At 43.6% G+C, this 19,807-nt stretch overlaps 1 protein-coding gene and 1 long non-coding RNA gene across 4 annotated transcripts in view; one reads left to right on the top strand and one right to left on the bottom strand.

Annotated features, from left to right (window-relative positions):
• Nucleotides 1-2,383, top strand: part of C4H5orf63 (chromosome 4 C5orf63 homolog) — a 29,527-nt gene extending 27,144 nt beyond the window's left edge. For all 3 annotated transcript variants that reach the window (XM_055112611.1, XM_055112612.2, XM_055112613.1), the window contains one exon: nucleotides 1,995-2,383. In XM_055112611.1, the coding sequence (XP_054968586.1) occupies nucleotides 1,995-2,264 (270 nt within the window). In that variant the 3' untranslated portion in view covers nucleotides 2,265-2,383. The remainder of the gene's footprint in view (nucleotides 1-1,994) is intronic.
• A 10-nt stretch (nucleotides 2,384-2,393) lies between these two features.
• Nucleotides 2,394-19,419, bottom strand: LOC129397812 (uncharacterized). The gene is made up of 3 exons (XR_008625428.2): nucleotides 16,171-19,419; nucleotides 14,119-14,222; nucleotides 2,394-12,661 (listed from the first exon to the last, which is right to left on the bottom strand). It is a non-coding gene; the product is annotated as an uncharacterized LOC129397812 (long non-coding RNA).
• Nucleotides 19,420-19,807: the final 388 nt, after the last annotated feature.

The raw sequence follows: 19,807 nt of genomic DNA, 5'->3' as shown, positions 1-19,807 counted from the left end.
ATGGGGACATCAGTCCTATAGCTTCAAGGAAATGAATTCTGCCAATAATCAGTAAGCTTAGAAGAGGATCCCCAACGACAGATGAGAACTGCAGCCTTGACCAACATCTTGATTTCAGCTCAGTGAGACTCTAATCCAAGAATCCAGCCACACCAAGCCTAGACTTCTGGTTTACAGAAACTGAAAGACAATAAATATGTCTTGTTTTAAACTGCTAAATGTATGATAATTTGTTACATAGCAGTAGAGAATGAATACAAGTCCTTACAGCATTGAAGCACCGTAGTAGGTGATGGGAGTACAGAAATGAATAAATCATAGTCCTTGTCTTTGAGATACTCACTATCCATTAAGGAGCAAGGAGAGACAAGTGAGTAAAGCACAGCATAGTGCAATGAGGGCTGGAACTGACACATGTCAAATGGTACCAGGTGGGAAAAGTAGCAGGAATGATTCACAGAAAATTAGACTTAAGCTAGGTCTTGATGGCTGAATAGAAGCAATGGATGGGGATTGGGAGTAAGGAGGGTATTCTACAAGGGAACAGTATACGTAAAATATGAGGGTGTGGAAGGACACAGCATATTCAGGAAATGCTAGGTGGCTTTGTGTGGCTGGAGTAAAGGGGAGGAGAGTGAAGGAGATGAGACTGGCAAGGTAGATTGGGATCCATATTGTGAAGGCCTTAGCTAATGTGCTTTTGGCCCAGCATCAGTAGCCTCCCATGCTTCCTGCCTTTATCCATAGTCAGTCCTTCTGACTCCTGACTACTCAGGGGTGTCTGGCCTCCCTACCCCAGCCTGTTGCAGTCCTTCTTCCTGTCCTTAAGCATGCTGAGCTCAACAGTCCCTTCTAGTAGTCCTGAAGGACAATCCCACTCTCAATACAACCAGGGATGCCACAGACAAAGTCCTCCACTTGTGTGTCTGGGTGTCCTGTGTTCATTCCTGCCTTCTCCAGGCAGGGTGAGAATTGTGTAGCCCCTAGGACCCAGGTTGCTGATCCTTCTCCTAGACCACCAGTTGGAAAGGTTCCAAGAGTTTCCTTCAGTGTCTGCTCAACTAAGATGGAGAAAATCCATTGGTTCCCTTCAAAAAGCATGGCTGGCCAGAAAGCCTAGAGACGTTTGTTCTGCTGGAGCACTTCTTACCTGAGTATAACCATGTGGTTATAGTGTGCAGGAAGTGCAGAGACTAAAGGTGAAACAGTATTTCAGCAACAAATTTCTGACACTAGAATTTCAAACAAGAATCCCATGATATAGGATGCTCAAACTAAAGTACTGGCTAAGGCACTAAGAAACAATAGATGCTACATTTCAAGGAAATACTAGATCACGTGGCGGATTATTATAGACCTGGGAGAGAGGATCTTTGGAGGAGTTTTTTAAAAATAAGATGTCCTCTCACTGATTTTCTACCAAAGTAGAAAGGTTGGGAGTCACTTCATATCAAGAGGGAGGGGCATAAGTTGGACTCACTGGAAAGCGAATGTATGTCCTTGGGTAAGGAGAACATAGCGGTCTAACTCTCCTGGGAAATCAGGCAAGAGATAGTTTAGCAAGCAGCTTTGGCTGTACAGTGAAGGCAGCTGATGCTGTTTCTCTGAGTTTGTCCCAGGGAAGTAAAGTAAGTTGTGTGTGTGTGTGTGTGTGTGTGTGTGTCCTCATGGACCAAATATGAACCAAATGTGAGAGGGGACTGGTATGAGGGCGCCTTCGTTGCAGGCAGGCCTCAGAAGGGGATACCCAGAGGGAAACACTGGGTTCCGAGGGGCTGAGGGGTCTGCTCGAATGGAGAGCCCATTTGCCCAAATCAGGGAACTGCAGGCAAGACATCGCCAGTAATCGGTACAGTCTCCCAATAACCTGCACAGCCTGTACCAAGTGTGGTCTGCTTTAACTGTTTATTGGGTCCAGAAAGTAGGCCAGTATACAACTCCACCACTGAAATAAGAACATTCTCACCCCTCTCCACTTTTTCTTTCTCCCATAGCAACCCTACAAGGATCAGAAACTGCCAGGAACAAGGAGAAGACGCTCCCCTTCCTCACCTTCCCACCCCCACATGGCTTCTCAGTCGGGGAAAAGATACAACTTAACTTTAAACCAAGTCTTAAGTTTTGATTATGACATGGGATTAGATGCACCAAAAACAATTTCAAGTGACTATGGGGCATTCTATTGCCTGAGAATGTTCAAGAGTCCTGACATGACCTGTTGTTTTTATCCTAAACAGCGAAAAATTCATCCACCAAATATATAGGGATAGAGGGAGACAGAAAGATGCTTTCTGAAGGTATCCCATATTTAGAGTATTGGTTACATATACCTAATGTTGGTTTTAACCTATAGCTCTTCAATAAACTTACTCATCAATTCTTATTTCAGAGAGGAATATGGTCATGTGACTAGGAATCCTGCAGATCTTCAGCAAACCCATGGGTCCCAACAGCTGGCAAAATGAAAGGTAGATACCTACAAACATGGCATCTAAAAGGTGGTTTGATTATCCCACTGTCAAGTATCAGTGTTATGTCACCTATTACTGTGATTTTCATGTGATGTTTGTAGCAGCAATTACTTTTCTTTTCTGAAATTATGTTTGCAAAGATCAATTTGTTTTTATATAAAGATTAACTTTGATTTAAGAAGCTCATCATTCACCTCCAAAGGAAAAGGTGATACAACCTTCCTTTTTTTCCCCCTTCAAGCTAATGCCTTATGAAGGAGTGGAATAGTTTGGGACTTCATATTGCTGCTCTAGAATAGTGCCTCTTTCTTCCACATGTCTCTTCATAACATTATGAGCTTACTGGAACACATAGCTCTTTGGCCAGTTTATTGCACGAAACAAGGGTATACTCAGACTGGGGTTTTTTAAATAATGCAGCAATCTCATGGACATCTGACAGTAGGAATCACAATACAGCCAGGCTTCAGAAGTACAATTAAAGAACCACCCAAAACTGAAACATCACCCTTCTCACAGTGCCTTGGCTTATTTTCTTCCTTGTTCTCTCCTGGCTCACAGCTCCCCTGCTTACACACACTATCTGCTTCCTCATAGCTGCAGCCTGCTCATGCTCATCATTACTGCTAACCTTTCTGTTCAGCAATACAGCACCCTGAGCCTCTCAGGCTTCTCTATTCTGAAATCCTAAAAGAGGAATTTTACTCAGCTTATATTTTACAACCAGGCACCCATGACCTAAGTTGGCTGACCAAATCTATAGAAGGAGCCACCTTTAGTACAGAAGCCTATCCCTGGGCCAACTGGCTATGGAAGCGGTATGCAAATCACAGTCACTGCCCACTGGCAGAGGCCAGAAGCAGGACAGGCAATGACCAGCAACTCTGGCACGCCTCCAAAAAGCTTAAGAATGTGACATTCTACCATACTCAAGAGAAGTCAGGAGGGACACATTGGTAAGTTCACTTATATCCTACTCCATAGGAGTAATAAGGACATGAACCAAAGCAATGGGAGTCAGACAGAAAGAGATATCAGGAGATATTTAGGAGTGAGGTTGACAAAACTTCATGACTGACTGGATGGGTCGGTAGTGATGTGGAGAGGGGAGTAGAGAGAAAGCATGGATTCTGGGATAACTCCGTTTTCTTGCTTACACTACTGGGTGAATTCTGATACTTTTTATTCCCTGAGGCAGAGAATATAAGAGGAAGGAAAAGTTAGTTTTGGGCTGTGCTTGGTGGATGGGAAAGATAAGACATGGTGAATTCTCCATGCTTGTGGGATATCAAGGTAAAGATAAAAGTTAGAAGTGCAAAACAAAGGTCTGGGGTTAAGGTATACATTTGAGAGCCCACTGAGTATGGTTGGAAATGTGGCCACCTGGCATATAAGGAGAAAAGCAAGCTATTCCCAAACCATGGAGAATACTAATCTTAACCCATGAGAATAGAGGAAGTTGCTAGTGAAGGAAAATGAGAGAGTGGTGGTGGAACTAGGAATGGGAGAAGCTCATCCAATTTACATTACATGATGCCTTTTGTGATTTGATAGTGGCAGGTATTATTCCAAGCACTGGGGATAAAACAACAAACAAGATAGCCAGGATTCCTACTCTCAGAGTCTTGCATTTTAAGGGAGAGACAGACAATAAAGATATCGTATCAGAGGAAAATAATCATGAAAGTCAGGGAGGAGCTTTTCCCAGAGTAACTGACAGTATCAAATAGCAAGAGAGTTAGGATGAGGACTGAACAGAAGACATCAGATTTGAAAATTAGAAAATCAGTGCTGCTATAGGAAGAATAGTCCCCAAAGATATCCAGGTCCTAATTCCTGGAACCTGTTACTTATATGCATAAAGGACTTTGCAGATTTAAGTTAAGGATCTTGAGATGGGAAAATTATATTGCATTATCTAAGCAGGTCCTAATGTAATCACAGGTGTCTCTATAAGAGGGAGTCAGAAGGAGATTTGACTAGGGAAAAGAGAGTAGGAGATTCGACAATGGAAGCAAAAGGTTGGAGTGATAGAAGAAAGCGGCCATGAGCCAAGGAATGTGAATGGCCTCCAGAAGCTAAGAAAAGAAAAAGAAAACAGATTATCCCCTATAGCCTCCCGAAGGAGCAAGCCCTGCTGACACGTTTACTTTAGTTCTGTGAAACTGATTTCTGACTTCTGGCCTATAGAACTATGAGAGAATAAATTTGTGTTGTTTTAAGCCAAGTTTGTGATAATTTGGTACAGCAGCAATAGAAAATGAATACAAATGTTTCCTTGACCTTATCGAGAACAACTTTTGTGGAGAGGGAAGAGGTAAACTAAAAGAAAATTGCGGTGGGATGATGACTGAAAGATACAGAAAAGACAGCAAAGTATCCATTTTTTAGGAAGTTTTTATATATCTCATTTGACCCACTAAGAAACGACATCCAGAAAGGAGCTAAAGACCAGAGGTAATTGATTAGCTCAGCACCCAGAAATGGCAGGCAGTGTTGGGGCAGTACTAGAATGAGGTAGCCGGCCGGGCACAGTGGCTCATGCCTGTAATTCCAGCTCTCAGGGAGGCAAGAGACGGGAGTATAGCTTCAGCCCAGGAATTCGAGACCTGCCTGGGCAATATAGCAAGACCCCGTTCTCCAGAAAAAGGAAAAAAAAAAAAAAAGCATAGAATGAGGTAGCCATAACATTCTACCTGTCTTTTGGCTGAACTGTGGGGAGGAGAGTTCAGAGGCCTCAAAAGTGACCCTGACACTGGAGAGTAAACCATAGTAACCCATTATAGTCCACAGATATGCGCACCAGACCCATGACTCTTGTTCACCATAGAGACAGGATACTTTGATGCTGTGACCCAAAATCCTGCACCTGGAACAGACCTGGTACCTCTCTATTGACACAGAAATTCATGTTGAGCATGGAGACATAATCAAGAGAGAATGGCCTCATTCGATCGGTCTTCAGCTTAGGCACTGACATTTTGCATTTTACCTCCTCTCTCAGGTTCAAAGATGACTACCAAAGCTAAACCTCTGAATTCTAAAGTCTACAAGGACATAAAGCTTCAGGGAAAGGGGAAATATTAATATTAATATTAATGTCATACAAAAGAGGAGAAGCAGCACATAGGAGTGCCAGCTAATAGACTAGTAGTAATAAGAAGAATCCAACCATAGGCCTATATTGAGAGTCATGGGCATCCCTTCTTTATGCTAAAATGGTATATTTGAACTGAATTCCTGATGGAAAACTTTCTATCCTTAGAAATACTGTAGGCCAAATATTAATTGGAACTTTTGTTAATGATTTGAGAACACCAAAAAGTTTAGATGATACAAGTTAAAGGCAAATTGAGCCCATGGCCTCATTGTGCTACTTAGAATACACTGTGACCCAGCTCTCCTCAGAAACCCTGATGGCTTTGTTGCAGCATTGCATTGCACAGAAGACCTCAGTGGTGATCCTGAGTCCTCACAACAAGGTCAACCCGTGGCCTGGCCACTAAGGCAACAGAGAGGGAAATAAATTTTAGAAAACGCTTCCCTTAAAAATGAGTTAAAATGTACATTTGCATCATGAGACTAGGTTAACTGTCACCTGAGAAAGTCCTGTATTCAGAAAGACTTAATCCTGGGCCAGGTAAATGAGGCATTTGCTGTATGTTCTTTGTTATGAATTTAATGCTACAAAGAGAAAATGGGCATTGATGCATAATCTGGGTAAAAAAGAGATGTCAGAAGTTGGGAAAGAACTGCCAGAAGAGCTATGTTTTAGGATTTCACTCCACCTTACCCTGTGTTTTCTTGTAAAGATATTCTCAAAATTAGGCCAATTTCACTCTTTTAAGGTCAGAGGAGATTAAGATATTTAGAAATCAGATTGTGGGATTGATTCCCATTGTGATTGCTGACTTCTAGTATCAGCCTTTTGTTCTGCATGGATTCTCTCATCTTGCAAACTAGCAAGACTCCTGAGTTTGGCAATGATCCTGCTCTGTGAAGCATTCTCAAGTTAGGGTTCTTATCAATGTCAGATTTCACTAAACCAGTAATAAAGGAAAGGTTGAGAGAGCAAAGGATGTCACTGAGTTGACACCTAACAGCACAAAACAACCTGTCAGCTGGCAGGACAAGCCAGCACGTTCAGGGTGGTCACAGCCTTTGAGTTGGAAAGATAGTCTTTTAAACATCCTTACCTCACCAAATAACTTTAATAGATAAAATTTAGTTACTCCCTCCCACTTTTGTTCTATTCATTTAAAGCAGTGTTTTTAAAAAATTTATGTGTATGTGACTACATGAAAAATACATTACTGTGTTTCTTGATGTTTTATGACCTGTACACAAAGTGAGACCAGCAGATGCCTTCAAGAGAAATAAAGGACACTGCTGTCATTCTAACTAAATTGTCCAGAGGAGGAAAGAAGAGTACAAAAATGATTATGAATACTTAAGAGGCATGACTTTGTCATTGGTGTGGAGCCTATAATTATGTGCAATTCCCTACTTAAGACTTTTTAGTTATGCTGAACATTGAAAAAAAACTAAACAGCGGAGAGGAGAAAAGAAAAAGGGGGAAATTTAAACATTTAACGGAACACATTCATTAAATGGAGACATCGCTTCACCATAAGGGGGCAGTTAAGGGTTTGGTAGTCCTACTCACTTGCTATTGTCAAATCATTTGTTTTATCATGGATTTGAGATCCTTATAAGTCTTCATTATTATTTTGAATTCAAGAATGATTCCTTCTGCTCACAAAACATGATCACTTTTCATAGATTTTTTTTAATATTCTGACTGGTTTTGCATATCTGGAAAAGATAAATCTTCAAAATTTGGAAATAAATATTTTTCCTCCCTGCCAAATCCATAATATGATCCCTTTCTGTCACTGACAGCACCATCAGATAAGTGGACGTGCCTTGCTTGGTTAGAAGGATGCTGCGATTTTCAGCAGGAACAAGAATGTAGTTATAGACCCAGCCTAAGACATGTTTAGGGCACGTTGTTACAGATTCTTTTTGGTTCTGTTCTAGAGATGTCTTCTTAAGTCCCAATTTGACATTAGAAATTCTCATTCAGGGCCAACGTCCCCAGCAAACCAGGTATCCCACAGGCAGGATTCACCTTCAGGACTTGGGAGGAGGCCCTCAAGACGTGGGCTGCAGCAGGAGACACAAAGACAAGAGACTAAAAAAATACAGGGGCTTGGCCTCTTCAGATTCTTGGGATCTTCCTCTCCTCCTCAAACTGGAGCCTGAGTTTACCCCAGAACTGATGCTGAGAACAAATTGGGGAGGGAGAGGCAAATCTGAAGATGTGCAAACCACAAAAAACTGGAGGCATGAGAAACTGAAATCTAGGATTCTGTAATAGCACCAATATTTGTTGTTGTTCCCTTCCATCATTTATAAGTAAAATGTGAAATAAGACAAAGGGAATCAGTTACACTACCTAAAGCTGTATTTTCTAGTTTTCCCCAGCTTTTATTTTTAAAAATACATATTTTATTTTATTTTATTCTTTCAGCAATCCCATGATATAAATAGGGCAGGTATTACTATCCTTATTTTTGAGATGAGAACAGTGAGGCCCAGAAAGAGGAAATGACTTTATAAGGTTATGCAGTGAGTCAGACAGCCCAAGGAATAATAAATACCCAGTTCTGCTCTTATTTAATCCAGAACATTTCCCTTCCTGGCTTTAAGCATCCCTTTCCTCCTTCTCCCTTTGGTGGTTCTCCTTTGAACATGATCTCTCACCAACTGTGGATGAGTCCATGTTCAGAGTTGCAGAGAACTGTTGTTTATAGATCCCCCAAGGGGCTATTTTCGTTGCTTACCTGCGAAGCCCCTGTGATGGAAGTCCCTTAGAGGCAGCTGCTGGGATTCTTCTCACCTGAGACTGCTGTAATTAGCTCTGCTAACAACTGTGATCTGCGATTGAACATTGTTCACTGACAGGCACAGATAAGAGCTGCATCTCGGTGAGTGGTGTTCTAAATGGTGTTCTCCACTTGATAAACTCCTGTAAGGCACTTGTCAGGGTCACTGTTCTCAAACTCAGCTAGCAGCAGGCAGTTTCACTGTAACACCTTCCAAAACACACAAAAGAGGTTTTAACAGATCCCCAGGGAGTGCACCGCCATGCACTGGGAGAGACTGTTTCTATTTTGACCTTGCCCAGGATTTGCCTGCCCCTCCTTCTAATGGAAAACATAGGTGTGGCCTTGCATGAGAAAAGGCAGTCTTTGTCTTCCTGATCCTTGAGACGCCAAGGTTTCAGATCTCCCCATAAGAACACTTGTAAGTGAAAGTATAATGGGTGATATGTTCAGACGATGCTTTTCAAAGCCTACACTCTTAATAGAAGCAAAACAAAATACTGCTTATGAACACCTGCTGGTGAGGACCCAGCCAAGAGGCAGTGTGGGCGTTGGATGGGAGGTGTTGCCCTGGCAGTAAATCCAAGTTGCTCACACCAAAGGAAGTGTTTCTAGGGAAGCTATCTGAGCAAGAGGTAAATACTTAGTCATTCGGAATAGTCCATAAATGACGACTGCTTCATCTTCAACAAGGGGAGGTCTGATTGGAAAGTGCTCACAGAATGATTGGATTGCATTTCTGTCTTCAATCCACCTTTGATTCACAATATACATTCCTTTGTTAAAAAATTTAAGAATGTCTGTAATCAAACCCTTGTTAACAGATGTAAAGAGCTACAATTTGCTTGCTGGACATTATTTCAACAAAAGTTTTTTCATTCAAAATAATTTGTCAAAAAAGGACCCATGCCCTTACGTGGTTTCTGATAGTGTGCTGTCCAATTTCTATGCTTTTCCACCTACTCCCCCAGGGCCATCAGGGAGTACGTGAGTTTAATGATTCTACTTCTTAACCATTTCTTAAATCTGTCTCCTTGGTCGGGCGCAGTGGCTCACACCTGTAATCCTAACACTTTGGGAGGCGGGAGGATTGCTTTGAGGTGGGAGGATTGAGGTGGGAGGATTGCTTGAGCCCAGGAGTTCAAGACCACCCTGGGCAACATAGTGCCCTGACTCTATTAAAAAAAAAAAAAATCTGTCTCCTTGTTTCAGTCCTCACGGCTGTTGCAGTAGTCGAAGGCTTCTTCATCTCTCACCTACACATTGCAATGCCTTTGCCTCCTAAATGGCCTCCCTTACTCACTGCTCTCCTATGCCATCTTCTATCTACCTCATCACCACTTCTAATTATCCTTCCAAATCACAGGTCTGATCATCCACTCACAGACCTATCGTGGCTTTCCATTGCCTACAAAAATGAAAACCAAACCACAGAACTTAGCATGACAGTAAAAGCCCTGCATCTAGCCTCCATCTACTGTATCCTTCATGCATCTTAAACTCTTGTCTATTCCAGATAACTTGCCCTTGCATGAAAGCACCCTCACTTTGAGTGTCTCTTTGAGCATACCTTCCCTCCTTTCATCCACACCATCTTACAAAAATCATCCTTTTTGAGTCAGCTCAAATATCATTTCCTCCAGGAAATTTCCCACGACTTTCTTCCAATCCAAATTAATTAATCTCTCTTTCCTCCAAGTTCATACAGCTCTATCTATCTATCTATCATCCATTGTCTTTATTAGAGATACAATTTGCATATCATACAATTCACCCATTTAAAGCATACAATTGAATGGTTTTTAGTATAGTCAACAAAGTTGTGCAGCTGTCACCACAATCAATTTTAGGACATTTCGTCACTCCAAAAAGAAACCCTGTACCCACTAGCAGTCACCCATTTCCTCCATCCTTCCCCATCCCCAGCCCTAGGCAACCATCTATTTTCTGTCTCTACAGATTTGCCTATTCAAGACATTTCATATAAATGGAATCATACAATATGTGGTCCTTTGTGACTGCTGTCTCTCACTTAACATAGCGTTTTTAAGATCCATCCATGTTGTAGCATGTATCAGTACTACATTCCACTTCATTGTTTAATAATAATAACAATAACAATAATAATAATAGTTCATTGTATGGGAATACCACGTTTGTGACTGGCTTCTCTCACTTAGCATAGTGTTTTTAAGATCCATCCATATTGTAGCATTATCAGTATACATTCCACTTCATTGTTTGAATAATAATAATACTTCATTGTGTGGGTATACCACATTTATCCATTTATCAGTTGATGGATATTTGAGCTGTTTCCACTTTTTAGCAATTATGAATAATGCCTCATCTAACACTTTGATTATACTTTTTATTATCATATGTGTGGCTTCAGGGTTTTGTTTGGTTGGTTGGTTTTGCCTGTGTCTGTTTTTATCACTTGATTATAAACTTCTGGAAAAAGATCATTATTTTCACTCTGAAATTTCCATACAGCAAGTATTCAATAAGTGTTTGGCAGATGGATGAATGGGCAGATATTATAGGTTCTTACCATGTTGATTATGAAGAAGTACAAAGTATTCAGAATAAAAACATTAAGCACAGTAATAAACCAAGGGTGTGCCAGTAAATTTACCCAGTAAATTATAACTTTCAAAAACTGACGGTTCTTAAATAAACTTTAATCTCTGCACTATTTCCGGGAATTTCACACATGGTTATTACAGTTGATTATTTCAGGGAGGCAGTTCCTCTGCTAATAATAGTTGTGAACTGGCTGGACAGAGGCCTGGAAGACACCAGACTTTCTCTTCTGAATTAACTCCACAGTGTTTTGTTGTTGCTCTTGGCCTGACCGATGTTACTCTTCTAGCCTAGAGTAGTGGTTCTCAGCTCTGACTGAGCATCCAAATCCCCCGTGGAGATTTTTCAAGGCATAATTATCTAAATCCCACTGCCCAGATTATGATTCTGTCGGCTGAGTAGGGGTCTATGTGCTCACATGTTCTAAAAACTCTAGAGACATTTCTGATGCATAGCCAGGTTCAAGAATAACTATTTCAAAAGTCACCCACAGGTTAAAAAAAAAAAAAAAAAAGAGAATTAATATTATATACCATGTATGAGCACTTTACTCCTGAAGAGTATTTTACTCACTCTGGGATCATACCCATTAATACTACCTAACATTTATAAGGTACTTTTTATTTGGAAAGAGCTTTGTAGTCATATTTTATTAGCTAGGCTTGCATGCTGGGTGACCTTGTACAAATCACATAATCCCTTTGTATCTTAAATTTCCTCATATTGTAAACTGTAATACTGACCTACCCTCAAGGGGTATTGTGGGGACTAATGGAGGACTATGAAGCACTCAGCAAATATAAAAATGTTACATGCATGCTTATTAGACAGGTATGAAGTCCTAGTCACAGCCTTTAAAAATGAAACAAATACCAAAATAAAACGTTTCAACAGTCCTTCCTGCAACCTTTATTATCATCTGTAAGATCCTGTCCTAACACAAAAGTACTGTACAGCAATTCCCCCTTACCACCAAGACTAATAAACAACACAGTCTGCAGTCACAAAGGAAGACAGGGCCAGTGATGGCAGCAGATAAGTACAGCAAACAGCCCTGAAATATAGTTTGCTAACTGTCTCTTATTTATCATTTATAATGCAATTAGAGATTATACCTATAATTACACTCTTCTGAAAAATATTCTTAGAAAACATTTGTGCACATTCACAGTCTTTAAACTGATGCTAACTACCCCCTGTTGATAGTAAGCCTGAAGTTGTTTTCCAGTTTAGTGATGAGTTTTGCTGGTCTTGCAGAGCTACATTTAACCCCTTCTCATGTTCCGCATGTGACTGAAAGAATATGTGATCAAAATGGGACCTGGAGACCTATTTCAAGTTGGGTGTGGGTGAGAATGAAAAGGCAGAGGAGAAATCTCTAACCTGAGAACGAGGGGCAGGTGTTGTAAGGATGTTGACCCACGACCAAGAGTTCATTTACACTATATTTTTAGCTTCTTGATAAAGGGAGGCAGAAAACAAATGTGGTTTTTCCTTGTTGTCATTTTGCTTCGAAAGAGTCACATAATTTAAAGGACCATGTTCATTTTCTGTATTCTTGAAATGAAGGAAAATATCATGGTGTTTTTAAGACAGGGCAGAAATAAGGTACAATATCCTGGTATAGTGCTTGTTTTCCACATCTTTTAGGTGGGAGCTTTAAAATCTTAGGTGAAACTTAATCATCTTGGCATATTTTTCTTTCTTTCAAACTTCCTAAAAAACAAAAGAAAAAAACAAGCAAATAAACAAACATGGAGAAACATTCAACCTTTTATTCACAAATCTCCATGACTTCAGTCGTAAAGGACAGTCTGTTGTGTAGTAGATTTGGGATTTTAAAATGTTCCATTTTGGCCAGGCACGGTGGCTCACGCCTGCAATCCCAGCACTTTGGGAGGCTGAGGCAGGTGGATCACTTGAGGTCAGGAGTTTGAGACCAGCCTGGCCAACATGGTGAAACCCTGTCTCTACAAAAAATACAAAAAAACTAGCCATGCGTGGTGGTGGGCGCCTGTAATCCCAACTACTTGGGAGGCTGAGACAAGAGAATTTCTTGAACCAGGGAAGCAGAGGTTGCAGTGAGCCGAGATCGCACCACTGCACTCCAGCCTGGGCAACAAGAGCAAAACTCCATCTCAAATAAATAAATAAATATAAATAAAAATACAAAAATTAGGTGTGGTGGCATACGCCTGTAATCCTAGCTACTTGGGCGGCTGAGGCAGGAGAATTGCTTGAACCAGCGAGCCAAGATCATGCCACTGCACTCCAGCCTGGGCAACAGAGCGAGACCCTGTCTCAAAAGAAAAAAAAAAAAGATTTCACTCCTATGTAGTTATTTTTTCTGGAACAACACTGAGCTAAGGTGAGGGGCATGTTATTGATGGGCATCCTGAGTACACTCTCCAGAATCTACACGTTCTTTCCATTTGTCGCCATGTAGAAGTCAGGGATCCTACTTTCAAATCTCACATATGTCAGTTATTAGCTACATGATCGTAGGCAAGTCTCAACCTCTAAGTGCATCAATTTTTTAATCCATTAAAGGAGGAATAATATGTATCTCATTAGAGTGACGCGAAGGTTAGAAAAGCTGATGTGTGGAAAAATACCTGTAGACTAAGCACATATTAGCACTAGGTACAGCACATGTTAGAATAATGAGTGAATAGGAGAAGTCAGAGATAAGTCCAACCCCCATTGCCCTTGGGCTGAAATCCATGTATTCATGGATTCATCCATGTATTTTGGCTGGGCATTCAGCATCCTGGGAAACCCACTCCTTTCTACTCTCCTGCCCTTTCCCCACAACGGCCCTGCTGTAGTCAGATATTCTCCAAAACATCTTAAATTTGCCCACCTTCATGTCTGTCATTCCCACTAGCCACACTTCCATTTGCCAAAATTCTACCCATCCCTCATGGGCCCTGAATCCAACTCTCTCCAGGAATCCTAGGGAACTCTCACCCTCTCCTCCTCTGAACCCTGGTCCTTGCTGTCTGAGCACTCTAGGAGGCATAATTCATGAACCGCTTATTGTCTCAGAGACTGCAGGCGCTTGCAAGGTAGAGGCCACATAGACAATATCCATCTCTGTGCACCACCACCACACAGACTTTGGTGCCTTGCCAAGAATAGATGCATGATTGAATGAATGAACAATTTCTCACCCTGCCCCTGGCTTTGCTCTTGGACAAACCACTTTGCCTGTTTCAGTCTCAGTTGCCTCAGCTGTGAACAGAGGATAAATGCACAGATGTACTTCCCAGGTGTGCTGTGAAGAATAAACCAATGACTGAAAAGCAATTTGAAAATGTAAAATCAAATGCTATATATAAATGTTACATAATCAAAATCATTTCCCTCTGTATTATGTTTTATTTGGCTTTATATCTTCAAATCCTTCAAGGGTTTCAGAATTTCACAGGTGTAGTACCATCCGTATTAGCACCTAGATTCTCTTGGGTAATAAACAATTTTGTATATTATAGCTCATGGCTACTTTTCCCTGGCATTCTTACATGTGAATCTGTCATAATTTGGGGTATTCATAATCAGTAATGATACAATTCATTTCTAAGGGATAATCCAGCTTTTTCACTCATTGGCTGGCCAGTTATTGTTCCCATACTGCTGTGTCAAGGGAACTAACTCCCATTAAGTCTAAAATCTAAGTGCCTATCATTAGTTATTGCTGTCATCTCTGTGAAATTGGTCATAAGTACCACTGCAGTTTCCCAGATAGGAAACTAAGATATGGAAGGTTGATGACGTGCCCAAGGTATCAGAATGAATACATTGCAAAGCTAGTATTAGAATCTGCAGCTTCTGGGCCAGGCACGGTGGCTCACACCTGTAATCCCAGCATTTTGGGAGGCCAAGGTAGGTGGATCACTTGAGGTCAGGAGCTCAAGACCAGCCTGGCCAACATGGCGAAACCCTGTCTCTACTGAAAATACAAAAATTAGCTGGGCCTGGCGGCACGTGCCTGTTGTCCCAGCTACTTAGGAGGCTGAGACAGGAGAATCGCTTGAACCAGGGAGACAGAGGTTGTAGTGAGCTAAGATCGCACCACTGCACTCCAGCCTTAGTGACAGAGCAAGACTCTGTCTCAAAAAAAAAAAAAAAAAAAAAAAGAATCTCCAGCTTTGATTGCATTGATTGCATTTCTTTGCTAAGATCTTTAGCTCAACCTCTTTAAATTGTGAACAACTTTCTCAGTAAATATATGTTGAGAGAGGTGGTAGGAGCCAGGGAGAGGAAAAAAATACTATCCATGTAAGTAAAATTTTCCTCAACTCTAGGTCTGCTTCTACAATTCTTCCTGTTCTGGTAACTCATTCCTATTACACCTTCAAAAACTTTAGGTAACCAAAATTTTAGAAGCTGTATTCCTCCTTAAAGAATAAAGATGGTTTCCTCTCATTTCCACTTAAATACTGAAAGGACAATAATCTAATGACATTAAAATAAATGGGCTGGGCGTGATGGCTCACACCTATAATCCCAGCACTTTGGGAGGTTGAGGTGGGCAGATGACTTGAGGCCAGGAGTTGGAAACCAGCCTGACCAACATGGCAAAACCCTGTCTCTACTATAAATACAAAAATGAGCCAGGCGTGGTGGCCCACGCCTGTACTCCCAGTTACTCGGGTGGCTGAGGCAAAGGAATCACCTGAACTTGGGAGGTGGAGGTTGTAGTGAGCCAAGATTGCACCACTGCACTCCAGCCTGGGTGACAGAGTGTGAGTCTGAGAATGAAAGAGAGAAAGAAGGAAAGAGAGAGAGAGAGACAGGAAGGGAGGGAGGAAAGAAAGGGAAGGAAGGAGGAAATTGCACATGTAAATGGAAAGAAAAATGTAAATTGCACATGTAAATAGGAATTGTTCATACCACACTATTTTCCCATCTCAACATCATTTTCATCTCCTTTTTAGCAGGCAGTACTACTGTAAATGCAATGCATTTGCAGTGCTTCATAACCATTGTCATGATGTCCCCTTTATGCAGCTACACATAGTGGGCCAATTCTGCCACTACTGTTTTATGGCCAAAGAAGCAAGAGATAACAAAGGATGAGTGACTGCCAGGAGCACCCACCACAGCAGCTGTTAAGATTAGAACCCATGGCTCCTACCAATCACATCCTATTGAAATTTAGGGGATTCTAAAATACTGTTTTAGTGTCATAAAGGAGTGACAGTGCCTGAAGACAATCTTACCATCCACAAAAGAACAAGCTTTGCTTCCATGGTCCCACCTGAATCTTCTCATTCCCAAGCCATTCCGTAAATTTCTTCATCTCTTTGAGTAAAAGAAATTTCCTTTCACAAAATAGATTGGGACTAAATAAGTGACTTCTGCGTTCAGATTTTCATGGTTCTCTGTTTGTTCCATACAGATAGTGTAAGCATGGGTTATTGGAGTAGTAAGAGATCTCATTTTCCCTTGTAGAATATGGGGATGGCCCAAACTCAAGAGATTGTTAGGGGCTCTTGTTGAAAATCAATTACAACAAAAGATGGTATGGAAATACGAATATAGTCCGAATATGCTGTCTTTTCCATGTCTTCTGGTCTACAAGGGAAAATGAGACCTATTACTTGTCCAAGAACCCATGGATGATCTTGTCTGTCTGAAACAAACAGAAAACCTTGGAAATCAGGACATGAAAGTCACCTAATTTTAACTTGTTTCATGACAGGACATTTCCTTTATTTCCATTTTTCATCACGTAATGTAAATACTAAAGTAAGTACAGTCATGACCTAGTGTTTGGCTCCTATTCCCGAAATGATTTTAAAAATAATCAGCATCTATGAAAACCTTCACAGGGTACTAATATGATAAGCACTGTTGGCAAATGTTTTCTCTAGTTATATCCTGAAGTGTGGTAGGAAAAAAAATCCAAGGAAGTATATTTCTTCCATGATCATTTCCTGATAATTCTAGTCAAAGATGATGTTTCATGGCAGCCTCCGTGAAAGCAAACAGAAGAGCACAATTTTAAAAACACATCAAAGTGGAGTTCTGCTGGAATCAGGTTGGGAGTCAAGTCTTCTCTCTCTTTGGCCTTCTCTCCTGTAAGGCACCTCCAGCCATGTCCTTACCCAATCCAGACCTGGGCAGAAACCTGGTGAATATTCCATTCATGTGGTCTACATCTAATACTTTATGGGCAAAGGCCATTCTCCTAGGCCAGTCAGCAGCATGCTAAGGAACCTCTGGAATTGAGTCAGATGGTCTTCCTTGCCTGTAGCAGTCCTTTGGTCCACAAGATAGAAAATAAAGAACTTAAGGCTGGGCGCGGTGGCTCACGCCTGTAATCCCAGCACTTTGGGAGGCCGAGGCGGGCGGATCACAAGGTCAGGAGATCGAGACCATCCTGATTAACACGATGAAACCCCGTCTCTACTAAAAATACGAAAAATTAGCCGGGCGTAGTGGCGGGCGCCTGTAGTCCCAGCTACTTGGGAGGCTGAGGCAGGAGAATGGCGTGAACCCAGGAGGTGGAGCTTGCAGTGAGCCAAGCCATTGCACTCCAGCCTGGGCGACAGAGTGAGACTCTGCCTCAAAAAAAAAAAAGAAAGAAAAGAAAAGAAAGAACTTAAATATGGACAATGTTTACATTACTGAGCAATTTTTCAGGGTCTGCAAAGGGCTATCCCTGCCCTAGTCTCCTGCCCTTCTGACAACCTTCCTATGGACCTTTTCCCATTGAGAAATGGAGCTGAGGAGACAGAATTGAAACTCAAACCAGGCCAGAGCTCACCTAAGAGGGGCCATTTCACTCCTTTTCAGCCACCAGCCCTTTACATTCCTTCTCCCTGGTGACCTCATCAGAACCTTCTCATGAGAGGTCAGCTATGATGCAAGACCTTATAGAGGCCAGATGGCATTGAAATAACACCTGCAGCTCCCTTACATGTGAATAATTGCCCATACTGAGAGACTAAAACCCATAGGACTTCTGGGACCTGAATGAGGCAATGGTCTGAAGTGGGCTTGCGCTGGAAGCAAGACGTAAGTGGTGAAGGTGAGTATCAGGGCAGCAGGTTGACCCCTTTCTTGTTATGAGCATGCATTCCTTCATTCTTACTAATACGGGTTAGGTGCCTACCCATGGCAAGAGCAGTTCTAGGCAGGGAGAGGCCCCTACCCACCCACAGCTGACGTTCTAGGGCTTGTTTACATTCTAGGTTTCAGCGGGAAAGCAAGAACACCCAACTCCCTGCTTTTGATTCTATGTTAGTAGCTCAGCGCGCCTGTGCGAGCACGTGCTGCAGCCAGGGTAGGGGCTCAGAAACTGGTTGACAAGATGAGCAGTGGGGTCCTAGGGGGTTGGGCGGGAAGGGCCCACAAGGCCATATTCCAGGTTGTTCGGCCACGAGTGACCCCTGAGAGGTCGGGATCTCCGAGCTCGTCCGATGTCTCCATCCCAGCCAGGAGCTTGCGAAGGGGAAGGAGGGCGGAAGCAGAGTGGGACAGATGTGGTTCGTTCTGGGACTTCCTGTCCACGAAGATGGATAATTCTAGCGACCCGCCTGGGATTTTGGAATCCTGGCGGACCCAAAAGACAGCAGAAGTCACCGCAGAGGATGCCACCCTGCACGGCAGCCCGCCCAGAGCGACGGTCTCACAGGTTCTGGCGCCGTCGAGCGCCCAAGCCTCCTGTTGGCCGCCAGCTGTGTCCGCGACGCGCTGGGTCGGGAGGAGGAGACCCGAGGCGCCGGTAAGTCCCCCGCTGCCGGTGGCCCGGAGGGCAGGGGTGAGGACGGGGACGTGTACTGAACTTTGGGAGGTTTGCGGGGCTGGAGTTTTGTTTCAGAGATAGCCAGATCGAGATCAGAACGTTTTCCAGAGAGCCCAGGTTTCCACTTGTGGCTGGGCGACCCGGTCCGGAATTCATCCTTTCTGGGCCCTCAGCTTCCTCCGGGCGGGGTTCCGATGGGGCAGCTAAGTTCCGCGCCTCCTGCCGGTGCCAGATACTGGCGTGTCGACCCGCGCTGCGGTTGGCTTCTTGCTCCACAGCGCTATGCGCGCGGCGGCTCCGAGGGCTCCTGGTCTCTCTCAGCCAACGGCCTTCTGGGGCCGCCGCCTCCCTCCAGAGCTGCTCGGGTCCCATTGCAGAGAGTCCCGCAGCGCCCGCCGGCAGCCACGGCACTTCGCAATAACCAACTTCCCCGCCGCCGGCGCGTCTCGCCAGCCTGCCCTCGGCCGCAGGCGACTGGACGGCGGTTACGGGGCGGTCCCAGCGCCACCACGACTGGCTGTCGGCTCCGCCAGTCATGGGCTGATGACGCCCCGGGGCTGGCTCCGCCCCTAGCGGCGGCCCCGCCTCCTCTCCAGAGCCTGGTTTGCTTAGCCCTGCTTTCCGCCTCACTCGTTGAGCAGGTCCGTGAATTGTCAGCGCGCTGTGGGCGATTGTGCAGCCGCGGCGGCCGCCAGGCTTGCCGCACTCCCCCTGAGGTGCCCGCCGGAACCAATGTGCCCTGGTCCACTGGGCCGTGAGCAGCCACCGACTGGGGGCAACTTGGCACTTAGAACCGCAGCAGGGACGTCGGTTTGCTATCGGGACTCGGCGAGGACGGTGAGTGGCCGCGCGCCGGGCTAGCGGCTCCTCTCGGCGCGGTTCGGCGGCGGCGAGAGGGGACGGGACGCGTCCTGGCGCTCGGCGGTCCGTTCGTCCGAGCGTGACCGCTGTGGGGAGGTCAAGGCTGGGCGGGGTTTACTCCGTGCCAATATCCCCACTCCCGAACTTCTTGTTGTCAAAGCAACCCAACTCCGCCCGGGACGCGGTTCCAGTCCGCACCAACTTGGCGTAATTGACATGGGTAGGTGGGGCCGGGACGCGTCCCC

The sequence above is a fragment of the Pan paniscus genome, chromosome 4 (assembly GCF_029289425.2).
Source record: "Pan paniscus chromosome 4, NHGRI_mPanPan1-v2.0_pri, whole genome shotgun sequence".
In the NCBI taxonomy this organism is placed as follows: domain Eukaryota; kingdom Metazoa; phylum Chordata; class Mammalia; order Primates; family Hominidae; genus Pan; species Pan paniscus.
This window is presented reverse-complemented; position numbering and strand designations above follow the sequence as displayed.